Raw genomic sequence first — 27,664 nt, forward strand, 5'->3', positions numbered from 1 at the left:
TGCAACTTAGTCATCAGGAGCGACTTAGAAGCTGATCAAGAAGACAAGCAAACAAAAGTTACCTATCTGCTCCCTTTGTGTATACACAGTCCTAGGTTTTGGTCTGAGTAGTTGACAATATACTCACACCTAGTGATAATGCTATTTAGGAAGGTTCACGTTTTTTATTTACACAATTGGTTTAAAAACACCCATATTTTATCTGAATAAAAGTTATATTTTAGCGACAGCACTCTAATAGTTAAATGTCAATTTTCTGCTGGTCGCCTATCTGTTACAAACTACTTAGTGAACAGTCAGATGCACCGATCAGCATTGAATGCAGCATCTGAGGGGTTCAATTACATAATTGCGCCCGCTACATATAATTGAATGCAATTCATGACAAAGTAACAAATCAAATTTCTTTGTGAAGTTCTGCAAAGTTTGGCACAATTTGGGGGTAAATAAAACTGATTGTATTTTGTATTCTATATTTATGCCTCTTCTATATGGCCTAAATAGAATGTTACCTTCATTCTAGTTGTAGAATGATTATGGTGATATCTACGTATATGTAGAAGAAGTCTCTCCTTCTTCTCGACCCACGACCTGTAGTAGTTATCCTATTCCATCACACCTCCTCCAGTCCCTCTCCACGGCTGTCATCACTCACCTAACTACAATTTTTAACCTCTCTCTCTCTCCTCTGGTATCTTTCCCTCCTGTTTTAAACACTCTATTATAACCCCACTACTAAAGAAACCATCTCTTGAGCCGACCTGTGCTGCTAACTACCGACCTGTTTCTAACCTCCCCTTCATCTCTAAACTCCTTGACCGTTTTGTCTACTCTCACTTAATAAGCTCTCATCAAACTCTCTTCTTGACCACTTACAATCTGCCTTTTGCCCTCTTCACTGTACAGAAACTGCCCTTACTAAAGTGTCTAATGATCTCATAACAGCAAAAAGAAATGGTGACTATTTGCTACTGATTCTGCTGGATCTCTGCAGCGTTTGATACCATAGACCATAAACTCCTCCTTACCATGCTCCACTCAAATGGCCTTAAGAACACTGCTCTCTCTTGGTTCTCTTCCTATCTCTCTGGCTGCTCCTTTAGTGTATCATTTGCTGTCTCTTCTTCTCCTCTTCCTCTTGATGTCAACGTTCTTCAGGGCTCAGTACTAGGTCCTTTACTCTTCTCCCTCTATACAGCCCCCATCGGACAGACTATCAGTAGATTTGGCTTTTGATACCATCTCTACGCTGACGACCCCCAACTATGCACTTCATCCCCTGACACAACCCCTGCTTTACTCCAAAACACTAGTAATTGTCTGGCAGCTGTCTCTAACATCATGTCCTCTCTTTATCTAAAACTCAACCTCTCGAAAACTGAACTTCTCGTCTTTCCACCATCTACTAACTCACTTAAACTTGATATTTCAATTTCGGTCTGCAGCCCTATCATAACTCCTGTGCAACATGCCCACTGTCTTGGGGCCACATTAAACTCTGATTGCCTTGCTGCCTTGATTCATTCTCGTCTTGACTACTGCAATACATTACTAATCGGTCTCCCTCTCACTAAACTCTCCTTCCTTCAGTCTATTCTAAATGCTGCAGCCAGGCTCATCTATCCATCCAACCGCTACACTGATGCTTCTAGTCTGTGCCAGTCACTTCACTGGTTGTCCATCCACCACAGAATACAGTTCAAACTTCTCACCCTCACTTAGAAAGCTCTCCACAGTGCTGCACCTCCATATATCTCCTCCCTCATCTCCATCTACCACCCTACTCATGCTTTCCATTCTGTTAGTGACCTAAGATTAATAACCTCCATAATTCATACCTCTCACTCACATCTTCAAGACTTTTCTCGAGCTGCACCTACTCTCTGGAATACTCTGCCCTGGAATACTAGGTCAATTAACAACTTCTTCACCTTCAATTGTGCCTTAAAAACACATCTTTACAGGCAGGCTTATAAAGCTACCAAAAATGACTTTTCCCAAAATAAACCTTTCCCTCACCAACTCCTCTGGTTTAAACTTGATCCTCAAGTAGTCCAAAACCCAAAGCAGATTGGCCGGCACCACTCCTGTAAGTTCAATAATGGCTCAAATCCTACTTATTACAATCAACTACTTTATGTGTCACCTGCAATTCCTCATAGATTGTAAGCTCTTGCGAGCAGGACCCTGACTCCTAATGTTTCAGTTACATATTAGCCAGTTACTTTTGTTTTGTACATGAATCCTATGAATTTGTGGAGCGCTGCGGAGTATTGTGGTGCTATATACAATTGCAAGAAAAAGTATGTGAACCCTTTGGAATGATATGGATTTCTGCACAAATTGGTCATAAAATGTGATCTGATTTTCATCTAAGTCACAACAATAGACAATCACAGTCTGTTTAAACTAATAACACACAAATAATTAAATGTTACCATGTTTTTATTGAACACACCATGTAAACATTCACAGTGCAGGTGGAAAAAGTATGTGAACGCCTAGACTAATGACATCTCTAAGAGCTAATTGGAGTGAGGTGTCAGCCAACTGGAGTCCAATCAATGAGATGAGATTGGAGGTGTTGGTTACAGCTGCCCCGCCCTATAAAAAAACACACACCAGTTCTGGTTTTGCTTTTCACAAGAAGCATTGCCTGATGTGAATGATGCCTCGCACACAAGAGCTCTCAGAAGACCTACGATTAAGAATTGTTGACTTGCATAAATCTGGAAAGGGTTATGAAAGTATCTCCAAAAGCCTTGCTGTTCATCAGTCCACGGGAAGACAAATTGTCTATAAATTGAGAAAGTTCAGCACTGCTGCTACTCTCCCTAAGAGTGGCAATCCTGTAAAGATGACTGCAAGAGCACAGTGCAGACTGCTCAATGAGATGAAGAAGAATCCTAGAGTGTCAGCTAAAGACTTACAAAAGTCTCTGGCATATGCTAACATCCCTGTTAGCGAATCTACGATATGTAAAACACTAAACAATAATGGATTTCATGAGAGGATAACACAGAGGAAGCTAATGCTGTCCAAAAAAAACATTGCTGCACCTTTACAGTTTGCACAAGAGCACCTGGATGTTCCACAGAAGTACTGGCAAAATATTCTGTGGACAGATGAAACCAAAGTTGAGTTCTTTGGAAGAAACACACAACACTATGTGTGGAGAAAAAGAGGCACATCACACCAACATCAAAACCTCATTCCAACTGCAAAGTGTGGTGGTGGGGCATCATGGTTTGGGGCTGCTTTGCTGCATCAGGGGCTGGACGGATTGCTATCGTCAAAGGAAAAAGGAATTCCCAAGTTTATCAAGACATTTTCCAGGAGAACTTAAGGCCATCTGTCCACCAGCTGAAGCTCAACAGAAGATGGGTGTTGCAACAGGACAATGACCCAAAGCATAGAGGTAAATCAACAACAGAACGGCTTAAACAGAAGAAAATACGCCTTCTGGAGTGGCCCAGTCAGAGTCCTGACCTCAACCCGATTGAGATGCTGTGGCATGACCTCAAGAAAGCGATTCACACCAGACATCCCAAGAATATTACTGAACTGAAGCAGTTCTGTAAAGAAGAACTACTCTTGACAGTTGTGCACATCTGATCTGCAACTACAGGAAACAATTGGTTGAAGTTATTGCTGCCAAAGGAGGTTCAACCAGTTATTAAATCCAAGGGTTCACATACTTTTTCCAGCTGCACTGTGAATGTTTATATGGTGTGTTCAATAAAAGCATAGTAACATTTAATTATTTCTGTGTTATTATTTTAAGCAGACTGTTGTTGTGACTTAGATGAAGATAAGATCACATTTTATTACCAATTTGTGCAGAAATCCATATCATTCCACAAAGGGTTCACATACTTTTTCTTGCAAATGTAAATACATTTTATTATTATGTATTTCATAGTTTTTTTAGTTTTTTTTATACTACTTTGCACAATAAAAACCTTTTTGTAGATATTTGTTTTTGTATCATCATATTCTGAGAGTCAGGTATTTTAAATTTTAAACTCACAGAGAAAGTCTTTTTCTTGCAGGATCAGCTGAGGTTTTTGTTGATACAATATTTTTTGGGTAAGGCCTCATGCACACGACAGTATTTTTTCACGGTCCGCAAAACGGGTTCCGTTGTTCCGTTATCCGTGTCCGTTATTTCTTCCGTGTGTCTTCCTTGATTTTTGGAGGATAATCAGACATGAAGGAAAGTTAAAAAAAAGTCGTTTTGGTGTCCGCCTGGCCGTGTGGAGCCAAACGGATCCATCCTGACTTACAATGCAAGTCAATGGGGACGGATCCGTTTGACGTTGACACAATATGGTGCAATTGCAAACGGATCCGTCCCCCATTGACTTTCAATGTAAAGTCAGGAGTCCCTATCAGAGTTTTCTCCAATCCGATGGTATATTTTAACATGAAGTGTCCCCATCACTATGGGAACGCCTCTATGTTAGAATATACCATCGGATTTGAGTTAGATCGTGAAAACTCAGATCCGACAGTATATTCTAACACAGAGGCGTTCCCATAGTGAACTGTGTACATGACTGCCCCCTGCTGCCTGGCAGCACCCGATCTCTTACAGGGGGTTGTGATTCGCACAATTAACCCCTGAGGTGCCGCACCTGAGGGGTTAATTGTGCGTATCATAGCCCCCTGTAAGAGGTCAGGTGCTGCCAGGTATCAGGGTTAATTTAAACCAGTTTTAAATTCATTGGTGACCAGTGCGGCCCCCCTCCCTCCCCAGTATTAAATTCATTGGTGGCCAGTGCAGCCCCCCTCCCTCACCAGTATTAAATTTATTGGTGGCCAGTTGCGGCCCCCCTCCCTCCCCAGTATTAAATTCATTGGTGGCCAATTAGGCCCCTCCTCCCTACCCAGTATTAAATTCATTGGTGGCCAGTGCGGCCCCCCTACTGGTAAGTGAAAGGTCTGTGCGGCGCATTGCTTATAGCACAGACCTGTCACCAGTATGAGAAGCGCCCGGCCGGTCACAGACAGCGCAGGTAAGTATAATGCTTCTGCATTCCTGGTTGCCAAAGTAACCGATCGGAGCCCCAGCGATTAAACTGGGACTCCGATCGGAACTCTCTGCTGCCACCAATGATCGGGGGGGGGGGGTGATTTTAATTAGGGGGGGAGAGGGGAGGCCGCACTGGCCACCAATGAATTTAATACATGGGAGGGAGGGGGGCCGCACTGGCCACCAATGAATTTAATACAGGGGAGCGAGAGAGGGGGCCATACTGGCCACCAATAAATTTAATACTGAGGAGGGAGGGGGGCCGCGCTGGCCACCAATGAATTTAAAACTAGGGAGGGAGGGGGGTCTGCCCCCTGCTGCCTGGCAGCACCCGATCTCTTACAGGGGTCTATGATACGCACAATTAACCCCTCAGGTGCGGCACCTGAGGGGTTAATTGTGCGGATCACAGCCCCCTGTAAGAGATCGGGTGCTGCCAGGCAGCAGGGGGCAGTTATGTCCACAGTTCTTAGTATATTCTAACTTGAAGCGTCTGTATATGCCATACGGAAAAACGGAACTTAAAAACGGAACCAAAACGGAAACACAACGGAAACAAAAAACGGAACAACGGATCCAGAAAAAATGGCCCGCAAAACACTGAAAAGCCATACGGTAGTGTGAAAGAGGCCTTAGGCCTAGTTTACACGAACGTATGGCTTTTATAGTTTTTTGCAGTCTGTTTTTCACTGATCCGTTGTTCCGTTTTTGAGTTCCGTTGTGTTTCCGTTTCCTTTCCATTTTCATGTTCTGTTTTTCCATATGCCATGTACAGTATACTGTAATTACATAGAAAAAATTGGGCTGGGCATAACATTTTCAATAGATGGTTCAGCAAAAACAGAACGGATACGGAAGACATACGGATGCATTTTCGTATGTGTTCCGTTTTTTTGTGGACCCATTGACTTGAATGGAGCCACGGAACGTGATTTGCGGGCAATAATAGGACATGTTCTATCTTTCAACGGAACGGAAAAACGGAAATGGAATGCTTACGGAACACATTCCATTTTTAATGCAGAACCATTGAAATGAATGGTTCGCTATACGGACCGTATACGGAACACAAAAAAAGGCAGATACACTCGCAAAATAAATGATCGTGTGAACTAGTCCTTAAGGACAGATATAGGACAAGCTGCGTATGCCCCAGGCACCATAACCGTGAATCCTCTACTAGCCTTATAGTTTGACTTGCTAATGGACTTTAACAGCCAAGCAGTAGATAACCCTATTTGAAGCAAATGTGTCACCAAAATATTTATCTGGCAGTTAAAACCCAGATAGTAACACACATCCTTTTTTTCTAAACTGTTTTTATTTTCTGATTTTTATTTAATTTTTTATTTGATTTCCTGAACAAGATTATTGGGTCTGTCATCTTACCTGAGCTGTTCTTAACAGCATTTACAAAGCATTTAGAAAATTGCTTTATGGAAGCTTATTGACTTCTATGGGAGAGTTTTCTAGGCACACTCTGCGACCTGTGCAGAGGTCATTGTACAAGGAAAGAATATATAAACTTTGACAATCACCTGTTGTGAATGATGGATCCTGTCATATTGGTTATTCTAATCCTTAGCACTGTGTGTAGATAAGCAGGTAAATGCAGTAAAGTAATGTGTAGTATGTACAGATCAAGAGGTGGCGCTTATTATTCGGGTTAGTGGCCATTGCAAAAATTGCAAGATTTTATGTTTTTTGTTTGACATGTAAAATTAAAAATAACATCCCCAAAATTTATTTAAAAATATATTAAACATAAAAACTTGGTTGATATGATAGGTCATTTATGATTATACATTTCCTTTAAAGGGAAAATTTTTATTGAGCTAGAACTACAAAGTATTATTTTAAGGTTTAAACTGCAGAATAAATCCAAATTGCTAAAACTGATTTCTTTGTTTTGTTGCAATTGAAAGATGAAGCAGAACGTATTATGAAGACATGTGTCCAAGCCATACGTTTTATTTTGATTTACACATGGTTTTTAAATCCTTATGATAAAATAAACCAATTATGGTATAGCAGTCTATCCACTTATATTAGTGCTATACACTGCAATATCCCTTTCAAATTTAAGTAGGGCTATTAAAATCTTTAGCATAAAGACTTACATATCAGTTTTCCAACTGGGACTGGGTTCTTCTAAGTGTAATTTATTAAGGAGTGTATTATCAATCTAATACACTATATATGTAGTTACAATTCTATATAGAAAATGTAACAAGTAAGCCATCTGAACAAAAGGATCTGAATAAGATTAGTAACATAAGTTCCTTTGCTGACAGCAGCTTGTTCACAGATTGTAAAGTATTTCTCACTATTCCGTTTGTTCCTAAGCTATGCCCCCCATAGATTTTGGCACCTGTTAAAGGGGTTGTCCGGGTTCAGAGCTGAACCCGGACATACCCTTATTTTCACCCCGGCAGCCCTCCTGAGCCTGGCATCGGAGCATCTCATGCTCCGATGCGCTCCCGTGCCCTGCGCTAGATCGCGCAGGGCACAGGCTCTTGTGTTTACAATAACACACTGCCGGGCGGTAACTTCCGCCCAGCAGTGTGTTCGGTGACGTCACCGGCTCTGAGGGGCGGGCTTTAGCTCTGCCCTAGCCGTTTTACTGGCTAGGGCAGAGCCAAATCCCGCCCATCAGTGCCGGTGACGTCACCGGGGTTCCTGTCAGCCCCATAGAGAGCCCCGGTACGTCACCGGAACTCAGAAAAATGCCTTTGCCCTGCACGATTTAGCGCAGGGCAAAGGAGAGCATCGGAGCATGAACTGCTCCGATGCTCATGTCAGGGGGGCTGCCGAGGTGAAAATGGAGGGATGTCCAGGTTCAGCTCTGAACCTGGACAACCCCTTTAAATGAGAGTGGTTCACTATGGGGGTGTAGGCAGAGTTTCCAGCATCTCTGTGATACTGTCCAAACAATAGGTTTTAGTCATCATATCCCAGTGCGCAGGTGCATGTCGCCATGGCTGAAAGCACAAAATCAAAAATAAATACAATGCAACAGCATAGGAAAAAAAAATGTGGATTAGTCAGCACATCCCATTGTGTTTGTTTTTGCAAACAAACTCAGAGAGATCAAGAGGCCCACTCTGGTGATCTGTTCACAAATAAGGTCTTCACCCTGATAAGTCTTGGGAGATTATGTTCTATTTTTGTTTCGCCCTACTATAGTCTATCTACTGTCATAAGCCAACATCAGAACAATCCTAGAAACTCTACCTACAGAGAAGACAGGTGGTTGCCATCCCCATGGCAAAACCCTCTCACTTAGCATATTAGGTGTTGCAATCTATGGGCTGAACAAATCTCAGGAACAGGGAGGCGTATTTAGAAAAAACAATATTGAGCAACAAGAGCAAAGTCAATGAAGCAAACATCTGTAATTACAACTTTTTGTTCAGTATATATACAGTGGATATAAAAAGTCTAAACACCCCTGTTAAAATGTCAAGTTTCTGTGATGTAAAAAAAAATTGACAAATATAAATCATTTCAGAACTTTTTCCACCTTTAATGTGACCTATAAACTGTACCACTCAATTGAAAAACAAACTGAAAGGAGGAGGCAAGAAAACAATAAAAAAATAAAATAAAAAAATAATGTGGTTGCATAAATGTGCACACCCTCTTATAACTGGAGATGTAGAATTAAGCAATCACATTCAAAATCATGTTAAATAAGAGTCAGCATACACCTGCCATCTTTTATAGTGCCTCTGATTAACCCCAAATAAAGTCCAGCTGCTCTAGTTGGTCTTTCCTGAAATTGTCTTAGTCACATCCCACAGCAAAACCTATGGTCCACAGAGAGCTTCCAAAGCTTTAGAGGGATCTCATTGTTAAAAGGTATCAGTCAGGAGAAGGGTACAAATGAATTTCCATGGCATTAGATATACCATGGAACACAGTGAAGACAGTCATCATCAAGTGGAGAAAATATGGCACAACAATGACATTACCAAGAACTGGACATATCTCCAAAATTGATGAAAAGACAAGAAGAAAACTGGTCTGGGAGGCTACCAAGAGGTCTACAGCAACATTAAAGGATCTGCAGGAATGTCTGGCAAGTACTGGCTGTGTCGTACATGTGACAACAATCTCCTGTATTCTTCATATGTCTGGGCTATAGGGTAGAGTGGCAAGACGAAAGCCCTTTCTTACAAAGAAAAACATCCAAGCCAGGCTACATTTTGCAATAGTAATTTCTGTACAGTAAAACCTCAAGCCTCCTTGAGATAACCATCAAAACTTGCATTGAAATGTGGTCTTCTAAGGAGAGGGTGTCTCATGGAGATGGCCAGTGTGCATAATATATAATAGAGCTGAAAATCTGTTATAGGAAATGTGATCTGAATAAGGCAGTATTCCCAAAATGGTCTTTTGAAGAGGTGGTTATTATGAATTAGTGTTGATCGCGAATATTCTAATCGCTAATTTTTATTGCGAATATCAGCATTTCGAGAATTCGCAAAGATCTAGAATATATAGCCGTGGCCAAAAGTTTTGAGAATTACACAAATATTACTTTTCACAAAGTTTGCTGCTAAACTGCTTTTAGATCTTTGTTTCAGTTGTTTCTGTGATGTAGTGAAATATAATTACACACACTTCATACATTTTAAAGGCTTTTATCGACAATTACATGACATTTATGCAAAGAGTCAGTATTTGCAGTGTTGGCCCTTCTTTTTCAGGACCTCTGCAATTCCACTGGACATGCTCTCAATAAACTTCTGGGCCAATTCCTGACTGATAGCAACCCGTTTTTTCATAATCACTTCTTGGAGTTTGTCAGAATTAGTGGGTTTTTGTTAGTCTACCCGCCTCTTGAGGATTGACCACAAGTTCTCAATGGGATTAAGATCTGGGGAGTTTCCAGGCCATGGACCCAAAATGTCAACGTTTTGGTCCCCGAGCCACTTAGTTATCACTTTTGCCTTATGGCACGGTGCTCCATCGTGCTGGAAAATGCATTGTTCTTCACCAAACTGTTGTTGGATTGTTGGAAGAAGTTGCTGTTGGAGGGTGTTTTGGTACCATTCTTTATTCATGGCTGTGTTTTTGGGCAAAATTGTGAGTGAGCCCACTCCCTTGGATGAGAAGCAACCCCACACATGAATGGTCTCAGTATGCTTTACTGTTGGCATGACACAGGACTGATGTGTCTTCTCAGGACAAGCCTCTTTCCTGATGCCCCAAACAATCGGAAAGAGGCTTCATCGGAGAATATGACTTTGCCCAAGTCCTCAGTAGTCCATTCACCATATTTTCTGCAGAAGTTCAATCTGTCCCTGATGTTTTTTTTTTTTTTTAGAGAAGTGGCTTCTTTGCTGCCCTTCTTGACACCAGGCCATCTTCCAAAAGTCTTCTCTCACTGTGCGTGCAAATGCGCTCACACCTACCTGCTGCCATTCCTGAGCAAGCTCTGCACTGGTGGCACGCCGATCCCGCAGCTGAATCCTCTTTAAGAGACGATCCTGGCGCTTGCTGGACTTTCTTGGACGCCCTGAAGCCTTCTTAGCAAGAATTGAACCTCTTTCCTTGAAGTTCTTGATGATCCTATAAATTGTTGATTGAGGTGCAATCTTAGTAGCCACAATATCCTTGCCTGTGATGGCTACATGCGTTTCTTTGCAGGTCACCATGGTTAACAATGGAAGAACAATGATTTCAAGCACCACCCTCATTTTAACAGGTCAAGTCTGCAATTTTAACCCAATCAGCCTGACATAATGAACTCCAGCCTTGTGCTTGTCATCATTCTCACCTGAGTTAACAAGACGATTACTGAAATGATCTCAGCAGGTCTTAAGTGACAGCAATGAAATGCAGTGGGAATTTTTTTTGGGATTAAGTTAATTGTCATGGCAAAGAAGGACTATGCAATTCATCTGATCACTCTTCATAACATTCTGGAGTATATGCAAATTGCTATTATAAAAACTTAAGCAGCAACTTTTCTAATTTCCAATATTTATGTAATTCTCAAAACGACTGTAGTGCTATATATTCGTAATCGCAAATATTCAAGATTTTTTATTCCACTAGTACCCTCACTGCTTCTTACTTGTGGGCCAATGAGAAGGCTGCAATATATTTGTCTGAGCTTAGCAACATCCCCAGCAACCACTAGGCAAGTCGCTTACCCCTTTACTATATAGGAAACTCCCCAGAAGCAATTTTCAGTTGTTTGTTGCAGTTCTGGAAGAGAGAGCAGTGTCATTGCTGTGCTCTGTGCTTTGCTGAGTCATCTGGATCCTTATTCAATTACATAAGATAGTTAGTTAGCTCATATATGTATAATACAGATAGTTAGTGGGAGATAGTCAGTGTTGGTTAGATAGTGATATAGTGTAGCTGATAGGTTCCAGTACAGGGTGTTAGGTAGTGTGATAGGAATTACTGTGCAGTGATAGGGATTAGATTCCTCCAGTCTCACGAAACTTCTAGCAGCTTGAAAAATGTAGCAAAAGTAAGCTACACCTGTATTGCTCGCGTAATACGCGCATATTACATTGCTGATTTTTGAAATCAAGAAAATAATGACTGGAGATCTAGAATTTGCAAATTTATGACGAATATTAAGACAAAAATTTGCGAAATAGCGTGAAAATGAATTTTGCCTATGCTGCTCATCACTATTGTGAATGTGGATTTCTATTATAGAAGACTTATGGATTACTGACTTACTAAACAATGATTCTAGTGCATCTCATAGTTGCAGACTATTTATCTAGTAATCTGACCTTTTGGTCTTGAATGCTTGGGATCTCACCAACCTTGCATTTACCAAAGAAAGCTTCTCAGGCCCCTTTCACACGGGCGACTTTTCCGTGCGGGTGCGATCTGTGCGGCGAACGTATGGAACCCGCACTAAATCCTGACCCATTCATTTCTATGGGGCTGTGCACATGAGCGATGTTTTTAACGCATCACTTGTGCGTTCAGTTGAAATCGCAGCATGCTCTATATTTTCCGATTTTGACGTGACGCAGGCCCCATAGAAGTGAATGGGGTGCGTGAAAATCGGATGGCATCCGCAAGCAAGTACGGATGCCGTGCGATTTGCACGCATGGTTGCTAGGAGACCATCGGGATGGAGACCCGATCATTATTATTTTCCCTTATAACATGGTTATAAGGGAAAATAATAGCATTCTGAATACAGAATGCATAGTAAACCAGCACTAGAGGGGTTAAAAAAAAATAAAAAATAATTTAACTCACCTTAGTCCACTTGCTCGCGAAGCTGGCATCTCCTTGTGTCTCCGCTGCTGATGGACAGGACCTGGGGTGAGCTGCTCCATTAAATATCGGTTAAGGACCTTTGATGACGTCACTCCGGTCATCACATGGTACGTCACATGATCTTTTACCATGGTGATTCACCATGGTAAAAGACCATGTGATGACCGGAGTGACGTCATCGAAGGTCCTTAACCGATATTTAATGGAGCAGCTCACCCCAGGTCCTGTTCATCAGCAGCGGAGACACAAGGAGATGCCGGGCTTCGCGAGCAAGTGGACTAAGGTGAGTTAAATTATTTATTATTATTTTTTAACCCCTCTAGCGCTGGTTTACTATGCATTCTGTATTCAGAATGCTATTATTTTCCCTTATAACCATGTTATAAGGGAAAATAATACAATCTTCAGAACATCAATCCCAAGCCCGAACTTCTATGAAGAAGTTCGGGTTTGGGTACCAAACATGCGCGATTTTTCTCACGCGAGTGCAACGCATGACAATGTTTTGCACTTGCGCAGAAAAAATCGCGCATTTTCCCGCAACGCACCCGACTCTTATCCGGACAAAAAAAATGACGCCCGTGTGAAAGAGGCCTCAGGCAAACAGTGAACATATTGCTGTCAGAACAGTGCTTATAAGAGTTAGAAGATAAATTACAAACCTCAGCTGCATGCTAAGTTTCCTTAGCTTCTACTGAATCAAGTAACAAAAACTACTGTATAATAATATATTCTTTTTCCATTGGATCTAACACAATGCATCGTTTCTCTCAATAGCACAATAGTAACAGAAACGTATTTTGATCAGTTTATGTTTAAGCAAGTTATTTCTTTCTCTGCACATTAGATTTCAAGGTTTAAACCCATTTTCTAAAGTTTTAATCTGTCTAATAGTACGGTGTGACAGTTGTGTCCCGTTATTTACTCTTGTGTCTTTGTCACCCTAGGGGTCCACGTATTCTGTTTTATTCCTGGTTGTACAGTATCTGTAGTTTAATATTGTTCATGTGTTACCATTCTGCTTCAACATAAAATGTCAATGTCTTTCTTAATGTGATTTTTTTCCCCAATATATTTTAGTTTGTGACTAGGAGGTTGTATTACCGTGAGATCTGAGATTCGGGAAAAAAATAGACTTAGCATGACTTAGTTGCTTCAAAGTTTACTAGACTATGATGAAAAATGATAACATACAAAGTAAAGTAAGCAACAAATGAGCAAGCTCCATATCAACCAGTTCCCAACATGGCAGCTGGCCGAAACCAATATAATACAAAGAGATGTGGTAGCAAGATGCATCTTATGCTACTTTCACACTTGCCTTTTTAGCGGATCAGTCATGGATCTGCAAAAACGGATCCGTTAAAATAATACAACCGCATGCATCCGTCATGAACGGATCCATTTGTATTATCTGTAACATAGCCAAAACGGATCCGTCATGAACTCCACTCAAAGTCAATGGGAGACGGATCCATTTTCTATTGTGCCAGATTGTGTCAGAGAAAACTGATCCGTCCCCATTAACTTACATTGTGTGTCAGGACGGATCTGTTTGGCTCAGTTTCCTCAAGCAGGCAGTGTTTTGGTGTCAGCCTCCAGAGGGGAATAGAGACTGATTGGAGGCAAATTAATGCATTCTGAGCGGATCCTTTTCCATTCAGAATGCATGGACTTTCACACTGGCGTTTTGGCTTTCAGTTTGTGAGAACTGTTCAGGACTCTCACAAGCGATCCAAAACGGATCAGTTTGGCCCTAATGCATTCTGAATGGATAAGGATCCGCTCAGAATGCATCAGTTTGCCTCTGTTCCGTCTCCATTCTGCTCTGGAGGCTGACACCAAAACGATGCCTGCTTGATGCTGTCCGCCTGATGATGCGAAGGCAAATGGATCCATCCTGACACACAATGTAAGTCAATGGAGACGGATCCGTTTTCACTGACACAATCTGGCACAATAGAAAACGTATCTGTCCTCCATTGACTTTCAATGGTGTTCAAGATGGATCCGTTTTGGCTATGTTAAAGATAATACAAACGGATCCATTCTGAATGGATGCATGCAGTTTTATTATTGGTGCGGATACGTCTGTGCAGATCCATGACGGATCCGCACCAAACACGAGTGTGAAAGCAGCCTTACTCTGATGATGTCTTCAATGGAGCTGACCTCTTTGTTACAAAGCTAGATATTTTCTAGATTCCTGGCTACTCCTTGCCCCACCTAAAGTCTTCAGTGTGCAGTATGCATTTAGTTACTTCAGACTTCAAGAATGCAACAAAATATCACTAACCAACTACTTTACAAGGAACTAAAGGTGAAATGACCACTAAAATACCTTGCTATGCAGGGGTCTAGCTGTCTTTGCAGCATTTCCTTTTCTGTGACTGCATTGTCTAGCTCAGTGATGCCCAACCTGCGGCCCTCCAGCTGTTGTAAAACTACAACTCCCACCATGCCCTGCTGTAGGTTGATAGCTGTAGACTGTCTGGGCATGCTGGGAGTTGTAGTTTTGCAATAGCTGGAGGACCGCAGGTTAGGCATCCCTGGCTGATAAAAAACTACTTTGAAAAGTTGCAGACATGCCTCATCAATTTGATACTGGTTTTGTTCTGACATTTCTTGGGTTTTAGCTCAGACCAATAAAAATATTTTGAAAATAATAATAGATAAATAAAAAAATAAAAAACTTACTAATTCTTTGCTGCTCTCATTCCAATATTTCCCATCCTCCATCAGCCTCTATTTCTTGCTGCTTCCCTAGAGTTGAGCGGAGACTTGGATGTTCGGGTTAAACAAGTTTGGCCAAACTTCACAAAAAAGTTTGAAGTTCAGGACCCAAACTTGACCTGAACTTGGCCCCGAACCCAAACCCCATTGAAGTCAATGGCGATCCGAACTTTTGAGCACTAAAATGGCTGTACAAAAGTCATGGAAAGGACTAGAGGGCTTCAAATGGCAGCAAAATGTGGTTAAGAGCATGGCAAGTGCTCTGCAAACAAATGTGGATAGGGAAATGACTTCAAATAACATAAAATACGTAAAAATAAAAAATAATAATCTTGATCTTGGAGGACGAGGTCTATATGGAGTAGGAGGTTGAGGAGGCGGTGGATGTGGCAGTGTAGGTGGAAGCGGCAGTGGAGGTTGAGGAGGTACCCAACACTGCTTTTTGGTTTAAAACATTTTTTGTTAAAATTAGGGTACACCCCAAAACATTGGGAAATAAAACCTGTTATAACCCCCTCCTGCCATGCTAAACAAACGTTCAGACAATACACTGGCTGCAGGGCAGGCCAGCACCTCCAAGGGGTAAAGGGCAAACTCAGGCCATTTGCCCAATTTGTAGGCCCAGAAGTTGAAGGGGGCAGACCCATCAGTGAGTACGTGTAGGCATGTGCACACATACTTCTCCACCATGTTGCACGTCCCCGTGATGTCCACGATCCAATTGGATATCTGCTCTATGAACTTTCGATGTTTTTTTCTGTGCCTACCATGTTGATCACGGGTTCCACGCCGGAGAGGGAGAGTGAGAAAGGGATAGCACATCCAAGGGAGGTCAATGGCTGCAATGTGATCAAGCTGAAATGTGGGACAAATTATTAAAGCAGAAGGATCGATTGAAAGGGCCATTTATACCAATTTTAGAAATTTAAGTTCCTTTCACCTATGCAGAGCAGGGGGTTTTCATTGACAGAAATGGGTTAATGTCACCCACCAATGGAATAGACGATTTAAAAAAAAATTCAGTCCCTGTCACCTATGCAGAGCAGGGGTTTATTCGCGGCAAAAATGGTAAAATGTCACCCAAAAATGTAACAGAAAAATGTGTGAAATTTATTAACCTGTCAACTAGGTAGAGCAGAGGTATATCACAGCCAAAAATTGGTGAATGCCACCCAAAAATGTAACAGGAAAATTAGTGAAATTGATTAACTGTGCCCTGGCTGGACAATTGTGTACCTGGCGTTTGTGGGTGCAGGAACCCACCCTCGAAGCCACTTGGGAATGACTGTCCGGAAACCCTACGAAATGATCTCTCTTCCTCCTCCTCCTGTGCAACATCCTCTTCTATCATCACCAGAAGAATTTTTCAAGGAGGCATAGAAGTGGGATAGTAACACTGAGAACAGCGCTATCGGCGCTGGTCATGTTGGTGGAGTACTCAAAACAGCGCAACAAGGAACACAGGTCTCGCATGGAGGCCCAGTCATTGGTGGTGAAGTAGTGCTGTTCCACAGAGTGACTCACCCGTGCTGCAGCTGAAACTCCACTATAGCCTGCTGCTGCTGCTCGCACATGTGCAAGGTGGAGTTCCAGCATGTGAAAACAAAAAATGCAATCGCACACTGCAACCAGCACTCTGCCCTGCCTTTATGCTGGATGTTGAATAAGGCATTGGTGTACATTTTGGCCAAAGCGTAATAAGCCACTCACCACGTCAAGGTCGCCTTAATGAGTGGTCCCTAACACTAGTTCCTACCTTTTATGGGCCATGACAGCCACACAAAGTCCAGGGAGTGCAGGTACAGCATGCACGCCAAGCACAATCTGCTTTTAACCCCGTCCGGTGCCATTACAGCTTTCATCGGATCCAGGGATGCAAGTACCAACATGCATGCTGAGCCCACTATATACTTCTCCTGGAGCCTAATGGCTACTGGTAGGTGCTGTATAAGCAGACTCAGTTTTATACCGACTTTAAAACCAGCCTCCAGGGCATACTAGCTGGTCAGGTGTGCTTGACTGCTTGGAGATCGCCACGCCTCCAATACATACTAGAAAGAAAAAATATGGGGGATTCAGCCAGCACAACCCCTAGCAGGTGCAGATTGCTATGGCGAAATACAGATACAAACGTAAAAACACAAAATGCAATCGCACACTGCAACCAGCACTCTGCCCTGCCTTTATGCTGGATGTTGAATAAGGCATTGGTGTACATTTTGGCCAAAGCGTAATAAGCCAATCACCACGTCAAGGTCGCCTTAACCTGCTCAGAACCGCCGTACGCAGGATTGCGTCTTTTCGGCGGTCCTGTTTCTCTGGGCGGACGAGCCGATGCGTCCTCTCGCGAGACGCGAGATTTCGGGGAAAGCCGGCCCGCGCATGCGCATCGCGGGCTGGCAAAATTTTGACAAGTTCGTCATCAACCTGCCAGCCAATAATCGTGGCTGGCAGGTTGTTGATTTTCAAAAAAACGAATCAGCAGCCACCTAACAAATCATATTTAGTAAATATGATGTGTTAAATGGCTGCTGTGCTCCTCTGATCCTTCTTTTGGTCGGTTGGTTCCAGCAGAGGAGCAGAGGAGCACACATCACTGTGAGTACCCACCAACACCACACTTAGCCCCCAGATCACCTCCCAGCACCCCAATTAACCCCTTGATCACCCCTTCTTGCCCCTGTCAATCACTAGTGAAAAGGAAAAAAGTGATCAGTGTAAACTGTCACTTTTTGTTTTTCCACTGGTATTGACTAATAGGTTTTAGTATAGTTTAGGTCCCATGGTTAGGTAGTTTAGCGATCGGTTAGCGCCCAGCCCACCGCACCGCAGTCCCTTATTCGCTGATTAGCGTATCGCTAATCAGCATTTGTACTTTTATAGTATCTGTAAGTGATCAAAACTGATCACGGTCAGATCTATAATAGTATTAGTGTCACTTTAGTTCGCCCTCCACCCAAAACGCAGTGTTTGCCCGATCGGGGCCTGATCGGTCGCCCACACGTGCGTTCACCCACGCCCGCCCCACCGCAGTGACAAAAAAAATCTTTTTTTTTTTATCACTGCACATTCACTTTACACGCGCTGCGGCGATAAATAAAATCAGTTTTGATATTTTTTATCAACCGCAGCGGCCTCCGGTACTTCGCTAGCCTCCCATTTGTAAGACAGGCTTGCTTTTATTCTTGGGTAGTCTCAGGGAATACCCCTAAATTTAGTTGCCCAAATGTCAAACGGGGGTATTCTTCTGAAGAGGCCTACAGGCTTCTGACCCAGTCGGATGAGGAATGGGAACCCTCATCTGATGAATCTAGCGGGTCAGAATACGAACCTGTAGAAAGCAGTGGCTCTCTGACCCAAAGTTCGGACGAGGAGGGTGAGGTCCCTGATAGCACCAGGCGTACCCGGCCCCGTGTCGCTAGACCACAGGTTGCGCAGGATCCGCTTCAAGAGCAGCAGAGTGGGGCTGGTGCTGTCGGATTACGTGGTGAGGCATACACCAGCAGCGCAGCCCTTCCTGGACCTAGTACCAGCACTGCCGTACAACCTGGTGAAGTGGCGAGCACCAGAAGGGCAGTTGAAGCTGGTACGGTGGCACGAGCAGTAGTGACCCCGTCGCAGCCACCGCAAAGACGGGCCCGTAGAGCCCCTAGAATCCCTGAGGTGCTGGCAAACCCTGATTGGCAGTCCCCAAGTTCAGCCGAACCTGTAGTTCCCCCTTTCACCGCCCAGTCTGGAGTTCGGATTGAGACAGCTCAGATCGGTTCGGCCCTGGGATTTTTTGAGCTGTTCTTGACTGCGGAGCTCTTGGACTTAGTCATGGCCGAAACAAATCGGTATGCCACACAATTTATATCCGCCAACCCGGGAAGCTCTTATGCCCAGTCTTTCCGGTGGAAACCAGTCCAAGTTTCCGAATTTAAAATTTTTCTGGGCCTTCTCCTCAACATGGGTCTAACTAAAAAGCATGAGTTGCGGTCATATTGCTCCACGAACCCAATTCATCACATGCCCATGTTCTCTGCTGCTATGTCCAGGACACGATTTGAGACCATCCTGCGTTTCCTGCACTTTAGCGACAACACCACCTCCCGTCCCAGAGGCCACCCAGCTTTTGACCGGCTCCACAAAATTCGGCCCCTCATAGACCATTTCAACCAGAAATTTGCAGATTTGTATACCCCTGAGCAAAACATCTGCGTAGACGAGTCCCTTATACATTTTACCGGGCGCCTTGGCTTCAAACAATACATCCCAAGCAAGCGCGCCCGGTATGGGGTCAAATTGTATAAGCTCTGTGAAAGGGCCACAGGCTATACCCACAAATTTCGGATCTATGAGGAAAAGATCCGACCCTGGAGCTGGTCGGTTGCCCTGACTACCTGGGGAGCAGTGGGAAGACAGTCTGGGACTTGGTGTCACCCTTATTTGGCAAGGGGTACCATCTTTATGTGGACAATTTCTACACAGGTGTGGCCCTCTTTAGGCATTTGTTTCTAGAACAGATTGGCGCCTGTGGCACTGCGCGAACTAGTCGCGCGGGCTTCCCCCAACGGCTCGTTACCACCCATCTTGCAAGGGGGCAGAGGGCTGCATTGTGTAACGAAGAACTGCTTGCGGTGAAATGGAGAGACAAGCGTGACGTTTACATGCTCTCCTCCATTCACGCAGACACGACAATCCAAATTGAGCGAGCAACCCGTGTCATTGAAAAGCCCCTCTCAGTCCACGACTATAACCTTCACATGGGAGGGGTGGACTTCAATGACCAGATGTTGGCTCCGTATTTAGTGTTCCGCAGAACCAGACGCTGGTATAAGAAGGTGTCTGTATATTTAATTCAATTGGCTCTGTATAATAGTTTTGTTCTCTACAGTAAGGCTGGGAGAACTGGATCCTTCCTCAAATTTCAGGAAGAGATCATCTCGAACCTCCTGTACCCAGGAGGTTCCGTGGCCCCATCCACCAGTGTAGTTAGCCGTCTACACGAGCGACATTTCCCCAGTGTCGTTGCTGGTACCTCAAACCGACCGCCACCCCGAAAAAAATGTTGTGTCTGTAGCAGGAGTGGAATAAGGCGTGACACCCACTATTTCTGTCCTGACTGTCCTGACCACCCTGCCCTATGCTTTGGAGAGTGTTTCCGGAAGTACCACACACAGGTACACTTAGCATAGGGATCACATCTCAGAGGACAGGCACACAGGGCTATTAGGACCCATTCACATACAGCTGCTGCAAACCTCTCCTTTCACCTGGGACAAAGTGCATAACGCACTTCGCCACATCTTTGGACGATTTGCGCTTTGCACATTGACCCATGGGGAAGGAGAGGTTTGTTCTATAAAGGTAAAAAAAAAAAAAAAAAACACCAGTAAGCAAAAAGGTTACTGTTCAGTTCAAAAAGTTAAAGTTTATATATTCTGTTCCAAAGTTAATAAAATTATTGCGTTGCGGCCTGGTTTTTTCTTTCTTTTATTTTTTTTTTACCTTCCAGGTGGACCAACCGATCGACTAGCTGCAGCACTGATGTGCATTCTGACAGAAGCATTGCGCTGCTGTCAGATTACATGCAAGTCGGTGTATGCGGCGCTGCAAGACGAGATTTCTACTCTGCAGTAAAAGATATGTTTGCCAAGGCATAAGAGCTGAGGAGGAGGCGGCGTTCCTATGCTTTGGCAAACACTTTGTATATAAAAATAAATAAAAAAATCCCGGCAATGATTTATTCATCCACATCGATTGATGTGAATGGAGAAATCTGGTTTGCCAGGGCATACGAGCTAAGTGGGTATGGATGTTGGGCGGAGCTCCTATGTCCTGGCAGACGCCTTTCCCCTCCTTTTCCTTTTTTGGCAGAGATTTTTTTTATCCACATTGATCGATGCGAATGAAGAAATCTGTGCCGTTCATTTTTTCCTTTCAGCCCAGAGGCTGAACGAAAAAAAAAAATCTCATTACCTGTATGCTCAATATAAGGAGAATAGCAGAAACTCCTAATGCTGGCCATACATGTAATGATTGCGGAGACCCTCAAATGCCAGGGCAGTACAAACACCCCACAAATGACCCCATTTTGGAAAGAAGACACCCCAAGGTATTCACTGAGAGGCATATTGAGTCCATGAAAGATTTAAATTTTTGTCCCAAGTTAGCGGAAAGTGAGACTTTGTGAGAAAAAAAAAATAATAATAAATTTCCGCTAACTTATGCAAAAAAAATAAAAAATTGGTCAAATGCCAACTTTGTATAAAAAAATGGGAAAAGTTGTCTTTTGCCAAGATATTTCTCTCACCCAGCATGGGTATATGTAAAATGACACCCCAAAACACATTCCCCAACTTCTCCTGAGTACGGCGATACCAGATGTGTGACACTTTATTGCAGCCTAGGTGGGCAAAGGGGCACACATTCCAAAGAGCACCTTTCAGATTTCGCAGGCCATTTTTTACACATTTTGATTGCAAAGTACTTCTCACACATATGGGCCCCTAAATTGCCAGGGCAGTATAACTACGCCACAAGTGACCCCATTTTGGAAAGAAGACACCCCAAGGTATTCCGTGAGGGGCATGGCGAGTTCCTAGAATTTTTTATTTTTTGTCGCAAGTTAGTGGAATATGAGACTTTGTAAGGAAAAAAAATAAAAATAAATAAATCATCATTTTCCGCTAACTTGTGACAAAAAATAAAAAATTCTAGGAACTCGCCATGCCCCTCACGGAATACCTTGGGGTATCTTCTTTCCAAAATGGGGTCACTTGTGGCGTAGTTATACTGCCCTGGCAATTTAGGGGCCCATATGTGTGAGAAGTACTTTGCAATCAAAATGTGTAAAAAATGGCCTGCGAAATCCGAAAGGTGCACTTTGGAATATGTGCCCCTTTGCCCACCTTGGCTGCAAAAAAGTGTCACACATGTGGTATCGCCGTACTCAGGAGAAGTTGGGGAATGTGTTTTGGGGTGTCATTTTACATATACCCATGCTGGGTGAGATAAATATCTTGTGTGTGCGATTGTATTTTGTGTTTTTACGTTTGTATCTGTATTTCGCCATAGCAATCTGCACCTGCTAGGGGTTGTGCGGGCTGAATCCCCCATATTTTTTCTTTGTAGTATATAGTGGAGGCGTGGCGATCTCCAAGCAGTCAAGCACACCTGACCAGCTAGTATGCCCTGGAGGCTGGTTTTAAAGTCGGTATAAAACTGAGTCTGCTTATACAGCACCTACCAGTAGCCATTAGGCTCCAGGAGAAGTATATAGTGGGCTCAGCATGCATGTTGGCACTTGCATCCCTGGATCCGATGAAAGCTGTAATGGCACCGGACGGGGTTAAAAGCAGATTGTGCTTGGCGTGCATGCTGTACCTGCACTCCCTGGACTTTGTGTGGCTGTCATGGCCCATAAAAGGTAGGAACTAGTGTTAGGGACCACTCATTAAGGCGACCTTGATGTGGTGAGTGGCTTATTACGCTTTGGCCAAAATGTACACCAATGCCTTATTCAACATCCAGCATAAAGGCTGGGCAGAGTGCTGGTTGCAGTGTGCGAATGCATTTTGTGTTTTTACATTTGTATCTGTATTTCGCCATAGCAATCTGCACCTGCTAGGGGTTGTGCGGGCTGAATCCCCCATATGAGTTCCAGCATGTGCAAGGTGGAGTTCCATCTTGTGGGCACGTAGGATATGAGGCAGTGAGCAAGAAGGCCGAAGTTACGCTGCAGCGCTGACAGGCGAGCAGCAGCAGGGTGAGAACGTCGAAAGCGTGCACAGATGGCCCGTACTTTTTGCAGCAACTCTGACATATCTAGGTAATTTTTAAGGAACCTCTGCACCACCAAATTCAGCACATGCGCCAGGCAAGGGATGTGTGTCAAACCGGCTAGGCCCAGAGATGCTACAAGATTTCCCCCATTATCGCACACCACCAGGCCTGAGGCTCACTAGTACCAACCACTCATCTGTCTGTTGTTACATGCCCGTCCATAGCTTCTGTGTGGTGTGGGGTTTGTCCCCCAAACAGATAAGTTTTAAAGCTGCCTGCTGTGGTTTACCCCTGGCTGTGCTAAATTTGGTGTGAAGGTGTTACGCTGAACGGATGAGGAGCCGGTAGAGGATGAGGAATCGGTGTAGGAGGAGAAAGCAACAGGAGGCGAAAAGAAGCGCCCTGCAATCCTCGGTGGTGGAAAGACATGCGCCAAACTGCTATCCACCTCAGGCCCAGCCGCCTCTGCATTTACCCAGTGTGCTTTTAGGGAGATATAATGTCCCTGACTGTGCTTACTGGTCTATGTGTCCGTAGTTAGGTGGACCTTGCCAGACATGGTGTTGCACAGTGCACACCTGATTTTGTTCCCCCACTTGGCTGTGCAGGGAAGGGATTGCTCGCCTGGAAAAGTAGTGGTGGCTAGGCACAACGTACTGTGGGATAGCCACCGCCATAAGGCTTTAAAAACGCTCCATCTCCACCAGACAGAATGACAGCATTTCAAATGCCAGTAATTTTAAAATGCTGGCATTCAGGGCCAGGGATCACAGTTGGGTAGGGGGTACTTCCTCTTCCGCTCCAGTGTTTGGAAGATGGAGAGCTGAACGTTTCCATGGGACATTGTGGACATGCTTGGTGACCCAGGTGGTGGTGTTGCTGGCAGATCCTATGTTTGCTGGTTGGCAGGTGCCACTGTCGCTCCAGGGGTGGATGAAGAGGCCGAGACTGCAGCAGATGAGGAAGCAGGCAGAGCCAGAGACCTTTATTTGTTTTTGAGGTGTCTACTCCACTGCAGCTCATGCTTTGCACTTAGATGCCTGGTCATGCAGGTTGTGCTCAGGTTGAGAACGTTTATGCCTTGCTTCAGGCTCTGATTGCACAGCGTGCAAACCACTTGTGTCTTGTCGTCACACATTGTCTGAAGAACTGCCACACCAGGGAACTCCTTGGAGCTGGCTTTGATGTGCTCGGTCCCTTTCTTTGGTGGGCAGTAGCAGGCGTACTGTCTAGGGGACGGACGCTCTGCTTTTGCACCCTCTTCTGCTGTGCTGGTGGCTCTGTGCAACCACCGCCTCTTCCTCCGAACTACACAGGTCACTCGCATGACCTTGATTCCATGTGGGATCAAGGACATCATCGTCCTCCACATCATCTTCCACCCAGTCTTCTCACCTGCCCTCTTTGTCAGTCTGCACACTTTGAAAGCCACAGCAGTTGGCACTTGTGTTTCATCATTCGAGACGTGCTGCGGTGGTCCTCCCATGTACTCATCTTGAAAAATAAGTGGTTGGGCATCGGTGCACTCAATCTCTTCCACTACTGGGGAAGGGCTATGTGGATGGCCCTGGGAAACCCTGCTAGCAGAGTCATCAAAAAGCAGAAGAGACTTCTGCATGACTTGGGGCTCAGACTGCTTGGCTGATTTGTAAGGGGGTGAGGTGAAAGACTGATGGACATAGGCTGCAGGTGCCAACTCAGATCTTTCAGCAGGAGATTGGATGGGAGACAATGTGAAGGAACTGGAAGCACTGTCAGCAACCCAATCTACTATCGGCTGTACTTGTTCTGGCCTCACTATTTGTAGAGCCACATTAGGCCCGTCCAAATACCGCTGAAGGTTCTGTCGCCTACTCGCACCACATCCTCTCCCTGCAACAGGAGCTCCACCAGCAGCACCATGACCGGGGCCACGTCCCTTATTCAACGCTCTCCTCATTCTCCACAAATTTAGCATTTGGCCCAAAATGGATGTTTTTTTTTTTAATAACAGAATAGAACACCAGTATCTAACATGTGTTTCACACTGACAGATGCAGCCAAGGCCGCAAATTTAGTATTTGGCCCAAAATGGGTGCTAGCTCGCGCATAGTGAGATTACGGCACTGCAACTTTGTGAGCAAGGAGGAGATTCCTGGATGCAGGTGGTGCTGGGCTCCTTCACAGGGGGCGTGGCTGGGCTCCTTAACTGTAAGTAACCACACCTTGGGCAACTTACTTGGATAATTTACATATCTATGAAATTAATTAAATAAAACCACACAGAGCTATGGGCTAGGTATATTGTGGACATGCTTGAGGAGATCTATCTCTGCATGTCCGCAGCTCTAAAGGGTAAAACTAGGTGACAGATTCCCTTTTAATTTAGCCATTGAGTTATTCAATAAAATCTATTTGTATAGCACCACTTGCTATTTGTTCAGAGAGAAAGCGTCAGTAAAAGAACATATACCTGAGAAAGGACACACCCCTGAGCTTCAAGCTTGAAATAGCAGAGCAACTGGAGCAATGAAAGAGGATATCCCTGTATTCATATGAGTTACAGGGATAGTTCTAGCTTTGTTAGAAAGAGATTGTCATATACTATAGGATGTATGATTTTTATTAATCATGGAATAACCCTTTTAAATAGTATAAGCACCATGCAATCTTCACAGCTTTTATCTACTTCCTCTTTATATACTTTATGTCTGAAATACTGATTTATACAGTTGCAGCTTCGATTTGTCATTATGTTTCCCTAATAAACATCAGAATCAATCTCTTTTATCTTCTAGGCAGTGCTGGCACACCAGTCACTTACAATGAGAATGGAGATGCCCCTGGACGATATGATATTTACCAGTATCAAATAGTAAATAAAACGGCAGAATACAAAGTCATTGGACATTGGACAAACCAGTTACATCTCAATGTAAGTCATGTACTTTTTGTAACCTTTGCAAACGCTGGTATCCGTTCAGTACAAATCCGTCTGCATAACTTAGTAAAAAAAAGTCTAAGTCTAAGTCAAACGGATCCGTCCTTACTTACATTGAAAGTCAATGGGGGACGGATCCGTTTACAATTTCACCATATTTGTGTCAATGTAAACGGATCTGTCCCCATTGACTTACATTGTAAGTCAGGACGGTTCCGTTTGGCTCCGCACCGCCAGGCGGACACCAAAAGGCTGCTTGCAGAGCGGAATGGAGGCGGAACGAAGCCAAACTGATGCATTCTGAACGGATCCTTATCCATTCAGAATGCATTGGGGCTAAACTGATCTGTTTGGGGCCGCTTGTGAGAGCCTTGAAACGTATCTCACAGGCGGACCCAGAAATTGCCGTGTAAAAGTAGCCTAAGTTGAAACATAGATTTATGTTTAGAAATAAATTAGGTGGCTTAAAATCATAATGTATTTAGCATAAAAGTACAATAGTAATTTATAGGGTTAAACCAAACTTGCAGGGACAGTGTAGGGATTGTGAAAAACATGTATTTACTTAGATAAATTAAATTACTAAGCAGAAAGTCAGATTTTATAATTAGGGATAAAATAGGGTTAGTTAGTGTTGTGTGCTTGTTACAGACAGAGCTGGAGCTCTTCACATGAAAGGGACAGTACACAATGAGTTTTTATGCGCTGGAGAATTTTGTTTCTCAAAAACTTGTTATAATTTTTCTACAGTTCAGTTTAGTGCATCAACAGTAGCTAAATAGCATATATTTTGTCACACCCAAGGACATCCAATTTCTCCTTTTTTTTTACAAAAACCTGTTGCAATTTTTTTATACAGTGTATACGTATAGAAAGAACTTATTTTAGTACACCAACAGCAGCATATATTTTGGTTGCACCCAGGGGATCTCCAAGTGCATCTTCACTTGCCAGCTTTGCACAATGGTTGGCACACTGGAAGCAATTGTTTCTGCTGCGTAGGCTCTGAACGCTTGATGTGGAGTCTGTGCAGTAAAAGACAGATGGGAGTATGCAATGCCGGCAGGTCAGGGGGAGCCTATGGAGTCATTTTTTCTGATGTCAACTGTAGGAGCCAGAGCTGCAAAAACAGTGCACAGGCAATGTTTACAGGAGCAGCAGCCCAGTACTTAAGCAACAGTGGAGAAACAATATGGAAGAAAGTTGCTAAAATTTACAGCAGGAACAAAAAATAAGTAAATAAATAAATAACAGTGAGTAATGTAAAAATATTGCAAAGTGGCCAACCCCTTTAAGGCATAATCTTTGGACTGCTTGCTTGTTCAGGACAATGTGGGCATAGACATGGGCAGGCATCTGTCCCCAATAAGGGAAAAACTTTTGAGAATCTTTTTAATTTTAAAAAGCATAACAGATCTGATGGTGCAGGGTGTTTTTAAATAGGCTGTTAACATCATCAACCATGCATTTACCTATAGCTATTTATGTCACTATTATTCTGTCATTATTTCAAAATGCTGTCCTTGCTTTCAAAGCTAGCTTAAAGGTCAAAAGCGAGAGAATTTTTTTTGAAAAAAAACATGGAGAAAAACAAGAAAAGAAGACAAGAAATCATATAACTCCTATGAGACCTCAGAGTTTCATGCACCAATTTTCAGGCCAGCACTTTTGATTCACGTCAAATTTACTGACTGATTTATTAGAATTCAACTTGAAATTAATTCCAATAGATCCACTAATCTCTAAGAATAACGCACTGATGTTTTGGTCCCAGAAAAATCATTTCAATCATTTTAAGGGGTTTATACTCCTTTAATTAGTGTCATCCAAATGGTCATCTGGCCAGCAGCTGTCTCTTCTGACTTTTCTATACACAGAACTTATACACTTGCTTCTACTAAGGCCTCATGCACACGACCGTTGTTTTAGTCTGCATCCGAGCC

At 43.5% G+C, this 27,664-nt stretch overlaps 1 protein-coding gene across 1 annotated transcript in view; it reads left to right on the top strand.

The window, feature by feature from the left end:
- GRM8 (glutamate metabotropic receptor 8) overlaps nt 1-27,664 on the top strand; it is a 1,458,522-nt gene that overhangs the window by 1,252,063 nt on the left and 178,795 nt on the right. Inside the window, exon 7 of the mRNA XM_044280260.1 lies at nt 25,579-25,715. Within this exon, the coding sequence (XP_044136195.1) occupies nt 25,579-25,715 (137 nt within the window). The remainder of the gene's footprint in view (nt 1-25,578; nt 25,716-27,664) is intronic.

Source organism: Bufo gargarizans, chromosome 2 (assembly GCF_014858855.1).
Source record: "Bufo gargarizans isolate SCDJY-AF-19 chromosome 2, ASM1485885v1, whole genome shotgun sequence".
Lineage (NCBI taxonomy): Eukaryota > Metazoa > Chordata > Amphibia > Anura > Bufonidae > Bufo > Bufo gargarizans.